We start from the raw sequence: 9,180 nt of genomic DNA on the forward strand, positions 1-9,180 counted from the left end.
TCTTAGTCCCTCCCACCAGGGATGCATGGAGGAAACCATGCAAGGAGAGAGGAACGAGGAATTATGTTTTAAGAGACATGAGACCTCCTTTCCTCAGCTGCATCACATGAAGCAACATCTGTTTCTGATGATGGAGGATCAGCTGATCACAGCTGGATCAGCTGTCAGTCGGCTTTAACAGCTGGAGAGATGTTTGTGTCTCTACACATGATCACTGTACTTAATACTAGTAACTAATAATACTAATAACTAATAAAGACACACAGTAATCACCACTAGAGGTGTTTCTCTCTGCAGTCTGTTAACAAACTGTGTCCTGTGTTCTGTTTATAAGCTCAGGATCCATTTCTACCGGCGGAATGCGATCGTCTTATTTATGAATTATTTGCGTCTGTACATTTTGAAATTGTGACTGTGGCGTCATTATTAAATAACCCAGAATATGATTATTGTTTCTCTTAAATGATAAAACTCATCAAACACTCAGGAATGATGTAAAAAGTGTTTAGTCTCTCCAGCTCTCTCTGACTTTAATTGTATTCATAATAAAAGTTATTGAGGGAAACATCAGATCATGAAAACACAAATCTTTCTAATAAATGAAGAAAGTTGTTTGTGGTCGTTTTGTTGTTCAGTCTACAATAAACATTTATTTAAACCAGATGGTGAATCAGAAACCTAATCAAATATAAAGCTTGAGTTTATTCTGTGATCCGTCTTCACTCTGGTATGAAACTCAAGTCAGTCAGTCCGATCGGCTGCAGCGTCCAATCACATGACTTATGAACAATGAGGGGGTGTGTCGGCCGTTAAAAGACTTCCTGGAAGTCTGTTCTCCTGGGTCCTCGGTCATGGCTCCGAGGATCCGAGGAGGATCGAGGAGCGAGAAAATGACAATTAAGAGACTTGGGATGTACCCTTGGTCGGTGTGTTTCCTGCACGCTGAACAAGTGCCGTAAAGGCTGAAAAAGCTGCGCCGGTTAAAATAGAATCGCTCTGTCAAAATAAAATGGGTTTTAGGTCCTGGGTCCGGATACAACGGCGTCTGGGTCCGGATCCGGACCGCGGTCCGCCAATTGGCGACCCCTGGTCTATTGTTATAATTTCTCACACACCTTTTTACTTTAACCACCAGGTGTCCCTGTTTTTCCTCTTGTATATTGTATTTCAAGAAAATGTGTTATTATTTAGGTTAGAGGTTTTCCTTGGTTGTTTTTGTATCCCTTGACTAGTAATGTGCACCCTGAACCGAGTACATACTGTAGTGTCAAGTTGTTGTTTCTGTGTTTATTTGTAGAAAAGGAAAGAAATCACACAGTTCCGTTTTACATTGCTGAGGGAGCAGAGGTGTAGAAAATGATCAGAAGGCAAACAATTGGTGATATTTTGTCTTCTACAGAAACAAATAAATATTAGAAAACAATCACTTGAGTCGTCTCTTTCCATGCCCTACCCACAACTGTTACATATGGAAAAGATGTAGGGTAATTTAAGATTGGAATAATAATAAACCATTTTTTATTGTAGTAAATAGTATTCTAGTGCTTTTATTTTGTAGGTAACATACCACGTTATCAGCGGAACCGGATTTTCCTCCATTAGCAATATGGCGCCTAACGTTAGTGGGAACAGCAGAGTCTCTTTGTTGTGTTGATAAAGTATCCGTTAGCTCCACCAGTACTGATCAATCAGAGTCTCTGTACGTCTGGATAAACCTGTCTGAATGGACTTTTAGCTCTTCACCTTTTTTTCTGGATGTTTTTCCTCTGACTCATCTCCCGGTAGCCTACAAAGCTATTGAAGTTAGCTTAGCATGCTAGCTGGAAACACACAGACGGGGACGGAAGTTAGCAACACAGCGCTAGTCAGAGTTTAATGTAGAGTAAGAGAGTTTGTGTGGAGAAAAGGTTTCTGTCGTGTGAAAATGTCTAAAGTCCAAATGCTGAGATCTTTTGTCAACCAGCGACTAACTGCGGCTGCTGAAGAGATATTTGGTCTGTTTGAAAGAACGATAGCAGAGTATGAGGAGGAGCTTTCTCGTTCAAAAGAGGAGAACGAGCGACAACGGAAACTACTGGACGGTGATTTAAACCCTCAGCTTCGGCTACATGGAGCAGGTTGGTTCATTAAACACTCAGCATCTTTATGACAGAATGTATTTCAACATAAAGTACAAGTTTGTTCTTTTTGATAACACCAGCACATATGTTGCAGTTCAGATGTTTGCTGACTCATGAAAGTGTCTCAAAGATGAGCATGTGCAGCCTGTTGAAATCTAAAATCTGTTCATGTCACATAAGAGTTAAGTACATGTTAAAAACATAATAATCACATGAATTAAATCAAACTGTAGTTTTGTCTTTGATGAGTAAAAGAGGATTTTTCTCTGCTAAATGTTTATTGTCTGATAATTCATGGTTACCATTCTTTATGCAAAGCTAGGTGGACACACCAATGCTTTGTCGAGCTTCAGTCGGGTGAAGCTCCTGAGAACACCCATTGTTGTTACGAAAGGGTCAGCTGCCGTAAATCAGTTTTATGATTTTAGTTGAGCCACCCGTTGTCTTTATACGTCCTAAATAGAGTAACCACGTTGTACTTTTTTGTTTTTCATCCATTTCATTTAAGTATGATTTTGCAGGTTTTGAAAGAAAATGGAATAAAATAAACTCTTTCCAAATAATTACTTTTATAGTCAATAATCCGTTAAAATTAATGAAAATAAATCATCTGTTTTATTAAAATGTAAAAGTATATATATAAAAACGTTTTAAAATTGAAGAAACTGAAGAAACTCCAATCTAAAAGTACTTGTCTGAAAATATCTTCTCTCTAGCTCTGCTTATATGTAGGTGTCAGTAGGTGCCACAAACTGCCAGTGCCACCACTTGTTACAGGACTGCCACTAGTTGTCAGAGGAGTGCCACTGGTCAGAGGAGTGCCACTAGGTGGCAATTGTCTGACATTAGTGACAGTGACTAGTGGCAGTCCCGTGACAACTATTGGCACTGGCAGCTTGTGGCACCTACTGACACCTACATATAAGCAGACGAAGAGTGAAGGTATTTTCTGATTTGTATTTTTTTTTTTTTTTTTAATCTTACATGTAGGCATAACTACTTGTCAGTCAGTTTGCATTCTGCAGTTGCTTACATGCCACGAAAAAGTGAAACACAAAAAAGGGGAAACTCTTATCTTATTATTGCAGCTGATTATCATCTATGACTATTAAAGTAGTCCTAATAATAGTAAAGACTGTATTTTTTTTGTTTTTGTTTCAAAACGGCCTAAATCATAATGTTGCTGAGTTACATTTCCCATGCGATTTCAATGGGTCCTGTTTATATTCAAGGGTTTAAGCTCTGTGTAGAAAAAAAAGTTCTTTCTTCAGTTAATTAGAATCTAGATAGTTGTGCAGTTATAATCACTGCTACACTTAAGAAAGGTGTGCGTATTCAGGTTTACCTGGTGGAAAAATAATACTTGTGTTGTGCTTAGACTAACAGTGCAGTCTCCTAGAAGTAAAGTAACATAGTGGTGGTATAACAGTGTAACGGTAGGTTTCTTCCTCTTTTCTCCCTGTTAAAGGGTTTTTTGGGGGAGTTTTTCCTGTTTCGATGTGAGGGTCCTGGGACTGAGTATGTCGCATGTGTACAGATTGTAAAGCCCTCTGAGGCAAATTTGTGATTTGTGAATTTGGGCTATACAAAATTGAATTGAATAACATGATATGGTAAACATTTTAAAACATGTAAAAAAATAGGCCTGTACATTATAAATATTATAGTATACAAGGGTAACATATTATGAAGGAAAATATAGTAGTAGTAAAACAATATTCAGTATAGTACAGCAGTATTGCATATTGTAATTATTAAGTCTACAAATAGGCCTACATTAGACTTACACTATCTGTTTATCTATCTATCCGTACACTTAAGTATTGACAAAAGGAAAAATCTCAGCTCCTCTGTGACTCAACTAAAATCCATACTATGATCATAAAACTGATTTACGGCAGCTAACCTGTCGCAACAAAAATGGGTATTCCCAAGAAATGTGGCTCCGTCTGCTCAGCAGCTTCTTGACGGTTGCCGAATGAGTGCCGCTCGCTTGCCGCTGTCCTGACACTTGCCAGTGCCACCAGGAGGATCTTGGTCTTGCTGGCAGCGGTAGCGCGAGCATTGACTGTATATAAGAAGTGGACGTAGTCATCGTGATGTCACCCATTGGTTTGTGGACCGCTGTTATGAAGCCTCGATTTTGCCGTTGCCATCTTGGACTACAGCCGTCGCCAGAGTCCTTTCTTAATACCAAGTACAGACTTGTGTACTTCGAAGCTTGGAATTGGGAGTCCAGACTCTGATATCATTGAAAAACATATATTATTTTTTTCTAAGTTCTGTACCAAACATATGTTCTTTTAAATCTGTAGAATATGACTAGTAGACCAGGACATCTCTGCAGAACCACAGTCAATTAAAAGGCTATTTTATCGCACTTTAATAATGATTGTTTTCTTGGTTGAATCAAATTTTTAATGAAATTTTCCAGCCCCAGTCTTCATTTGGCGACTGTTTTTATGCAGTTGGTGTGCAAATTTGATATTTTTACACAATGTCTAACTCTCGCAGAGACAGAGAGAAGCAGGCTTTTATCTTTACATGATCATCATCATTTTCGTTAAACAGTCACCCTTAGGTTATGCTTCATTATGTTTTAGCAGCAAATAACACATGAGCTTTTTAACAAGAACAACTCCCCCAAAGAGAAACTTTTTCTCACAGCCAGGTAAAATACATATCAGTTCTTAGTTTGTTTAAGTTTGAATGAGGTCCGAATATGTCCTAAAACAATGTGCAACATGTCTCCCCACATTATAGGAAAGTAGTGATATCAGTGGATTAGTTGTTAACATGAAATTAGTTTTCTAAGGTGTGTATGTATTTCATTATTTTCCACAGATGTCCAGCAGCTGGTGGTGGTTAAAGAAGAGCAGCAGGCGTGGAGCTCCAGTCTGGACCAGGAGGACCCAGAGCCCCCACACATTAAAGAGGAACAGGAGGAACTCTGGACCAGTCAGGAGGGAGAACAGCTTCAAGGGCTGGAGGAGGCTGATATCAAGTTCTCATTCACTTCTGTGAAGAGTGAAGAGGAAGCTCAGTACTCACAGCTTCATCAAAGACAAACTGAACGGATGGAAATATATGCTGATGGAGAGGACTGTGGAGGACCAGAACCAGGAAAAAACTCAGATCCAGATATACATCCAGAACCAGAAACTGATGGGAAGACTGGAGACTCTGTTGAACCTGAGACTGAACACAGTGATGATTGGAAGGAGACCAGAGAACCTCAGTCAGGTTTAAACTCTCTGAATAATGATGAAGTGTCTGTCAGTGATTCAAGATGTAGTGCTGGTGAGAAACCATTAAGCTGCTCTGAATTTGGGAAAAGATTTTGCCTCAAGAAAGATTTGAAGAGACATAGGAGAGTCCACACAGGAGAGATAACTTTCAATTGCTCATTTTGTCATAAAAGTTTTACGCGCAAGTCAGGTCTGAAGTTACACATCATGAGTCACACAGGAGAGAAACCTTTCAGCTGCTCAGTGTGTGAGAAAAGTTTCACTAAAAATGGAAATCTGAAGAAACACATGAGAATCCACACAGGAGAGAAACCTTTCAGCTGCTCAGTGTGTGGTAAAGGTTTCACTGAAAGTGGAAATCTGAAGAGCCACATAAGAATCCACACAGGAGAGAAACCATTAAGCTGCTCAGTCTGTTATAAATGTTTTTCACATAGTGGACGTTTACAGAGACACATGAGAGTCCACACAGGAGACAAACTTTTCAATTGCTCAGTTTGTCATAAAAGTTTTAAGCGCAAGTCAGGTCTGAAGTTACACATCATGAGTCACACAGGAGAGAAACCTTTCAGCTGCTCAGTGTGTGAGAAAGGCTTCACTAAAAATGGAAATCTGAAGAAACACATGAGAATCCACACAGGAGAGAAACCTTTCAGCTGTTCAGAGTGTGGTAAAGGTTTCACTGAAAGTGGAAATCTGAAGAGCCACATAAGAATCCACACAGGAGAGAAACCTTTCAGTTGCTCAGTCTGTTATAAATGTTTTTCACGTAGTGGACGTTTACAGAGACACATGAGAGTCCACACAGGAGAGAAACTTTTCAGCTGCTCAGTCTGTAAGAAATCTTTTGGACGGAGGGAAACTTTACAGAGACACATGGTAACGCACACAGGAGAGAAACGTTTGTGATGAAAGATGTGTGTGCAATGCAGAACTGAAGGTGCACATGATAAGTCACACGTGAGAGAAGCCCCTTTAGTTGTTCCGGTTTTGATGAATTTTACATTAATCCCATTCCCTCACTTGTAAACAAGACCCTGAGATATTTGAACTCCCTTGCTTGGGGCAGTGACTCACTTCCAACTTAATTGGCGCTATCCATCGATTTCTGTTGGAAAACCTTGGCCTCAGACTTGGAGGTACTGACTCATCCTGAAGGCTCCCCTCTGGGCTGACAAAGCGTGGTCACGGTCCCCGGTCCCAAGCAGGAGAAATTCCATTGAACAAGTCCAAAGAAACACACCAACCACTACGAAGTGATCTCGAGGCTTTTGTCTACTTTACTAATAAATTCTCAGGTCTTCTTTAAATGCAGTTTAGATGTGTATTTGCGGGGGCAAAGCAACAGCTCAAATATTTACTTTACTTGATTTCATTACATTATTTTCTTACTCAGCTGAGGCTGGGTGACAGTCCATTTTTGAAGAATAAATCCTTTGTGGTGTAGGAAGGGATGACTCGCCAGGCCTTTGCATGACACCGGCCTCCTCCTGCCAGGATGAAGACATTTCTTCTGCGATCCTCTTGACGCCGTACAAAGCCACAGAAATCAGTATCCTGCTTCACCTGCTCATGCAGGGGGGATGTGAAAATTGATCGGTGTCCTCTTTGCCGTGAGCAGAGACGAAGTCCTCCGATGCTTGTCCTGAACAATGTCGCAAGCCGAATCCCCACTCGATGATCCAAGTCTTCTCTTTTTATTGTCCTGTTGAGCCATCATCATTTCCACACTCCTCACCTAGCTGATCATGATCTCATTCATTGCCTCAACAGGATACACTTCCTTATTTTGTCAAATAGGAACTTGATTGCTTCACTCTTGCACACAGCCGGTCATTTCAGTTCGAGTAATGCTGCGTTCACACCAAACGGCGAGTAGATTACATACAAAGTACAGACGCGATGAGACTGGAGTGACGCAAATTTGCGATGGCGCGGCGTGATTGACGCGAATTCGCCCCAAACGCGTGAGTTGACATTTTTCAACTTCGCCGAAAAAATGGCTTGACACTGTGGCGTGATAGTCTATCAGCGTTGAGATCCTTCCCCTGTCATCACTGACGTCCTGCCGTTGTTGAATCAGGAAACAAATACTGTAGCCGTCTGTGTTCATCCCAGAGCTCTACGATACCTCATATCAATAGAGACCGGACCAAACTATCTGTATAAATGTGTGTGTGTAAACCATATGGTACAAACAATGAAAAAGACGCTGCCGTATTTACGTCTAGATGACGTTATTGTGAGTGTTGAAGGAGCTGCTACAATGTTACCATAGCCTAGCACCGATCGATCCGAGCTCCATTGAGAAGACAAGTACAAATCGGCGCCATTACGTAGCCCTTTTTGTCGGTTTATTGCAGTTAAATCACAGCCAAATCAATTTATTTTGTGTTCATACAGCTGTAGTAAACCAGCCGATGTGTGGCTTGCTAGACACAGTGAATACACCTCAATAAAATCCACGGAGCTCCTCTGGACAATGTTATGAACCCAGACATGACGGTGTTTAATTTCCCTTGATATCTGGGACTTCCACAACACGTACTAAGCAGAAATATAGGTTATTTTTTCCATGGTTAATGGCGGACAGCTCTCCGGCGCGTCCAGCGTGATTCACACGAATGAGCACAAATAGTCCCCGGCAAGACCGGCGGCGCGAATGACGTGATTTGGTGTGAACACGGCATTAATCAGGACATATTTCAACAGGATCATTATTACAATCGCATTATGATTATTAAATCGCTTCGTATTAATTCACAATACATAAATGCACGAATCAACTCTTAGATTATACTAAATTTCTACTCGTATAAGTGCTGTGTTCTTTGGCCTGATCTTTATAGTCCCATCTTTATGCTTTTTTACTTAGCGCAGCTCCTCTGCGATCTCAACTCTACTTGACAATGTTAATAATCCAATTGATATTCATAAATTTATTGATGTCACTAATTACATTTTTTACTTGCTGCTAATCAAACCCTCTCCTGGCAGATCCCAACAAAGCTTTATAGTGTTCTTTTTTACTGTTGAAATAAAAGTTTGCTGTTTTTTTGTAAATATTAGGGGCCTTTTCTGACACTAAAGGCCGTCCTGTGTCATATGACCATAGATGCATAGATTAGATAGATACTGCATCGATTTTGGTAAACATCTCCTTGTATAAATTCTGCTATTTTGCATGTTTAAGAGCAGAATTGCAGAAAAATACCAGAAGGCAATTAATGTGTTTATGCATTGACTTTCTCAAGTGTTTTTTTTATTTGTTAAATGTTATAATTTCTATTGTCTCTGTTCTGTCACCCAGTCCCACACACTTTTTACTTTAACCACCAGGTGTCCCTGTTTTTCCTCTTGTATATTGTTCTTCATGGTTTTGAGAAAATGTGTTATGATTTCGGTTAGATGTTTTCCTTGGTGATTTTTGTATCCCTTGACTAGTAATGTGCATCCTTAACCCGAGGACATACTGTAATGTCAAGTTGTTGTTTCTTTGTGTATTTGAAGGAAAGGAATGAAATCACACAGTTCCGTTTTGTGTTGCTGAGGGAGCAGAGGTGTAGAAAATGATCAGAAGGCAAACAATTGGTGATATTTTGTCTTCTACAGAAACAAATAAATATTAGAAAACAATCACTTGAGTCGTCTCTTTCCATGCCCTACCTACAACTGTTACATCTGGAAAAGATGGAGGGTAACTTAAGATTGGAATAAGAATTTACGATTTTGTATTAGTATAAGTGCTTTTATTTTGTAGGTAACATACCACGTATCAGCGGAACCGGATGTTCTTCCATTAGCAATATGGC

At 40.0% G+C, this 9,180-nt stretch overlaps 1 protein-coding gene and 1 long non-coding RNA gene across 2 annotated transcripts in view; one reads left to right on the forward strand and one right to left on the reverse strand.

The window, feature by feature from the left end:
* Positions 1-9,180, reverse strand: part of LOC142932981 (uncharacterized) — a 285,143-nt gene that overhangs the window by 12,541 nt on the left and 263,422 nt on the right. The window lies entirely within an intron of this gene.
* Positions 1,618-9,004, forward strand: LOC142932713 (uncharacterized). The gene is made up of 2 exons (XM_076076730.1): positions 1,618-2,117; positions 4,965-9,004. The coding sequence occupies exons 1-2, from the start codon at positions 1,925-1,927 to the stop codon at positions 6,275-6,277; spliced, it is 1,506 nt and encodes a 501-aa protein (XP_075932845.1). The 5' UTR covers positions 1,618-1,924; the 3' UTR covers positions 6,278-9,004.

Source organism: Anarhichas minor, unplaced genomic scaffold, assembly GCF_050575085.1.
Source record: "Anarhichas minor isolate MPS153535 unplaced genomic scaffold, ASM5057508v1 ptg000058l, whole genome shotgun sequence".
Classification (NCBI taxonomy): Eukaryota; Metazoa; Chordata; class Actinopteri; order Perciformes; family Anarhichadidae; genus Anarhichas; species Anarhichas minor.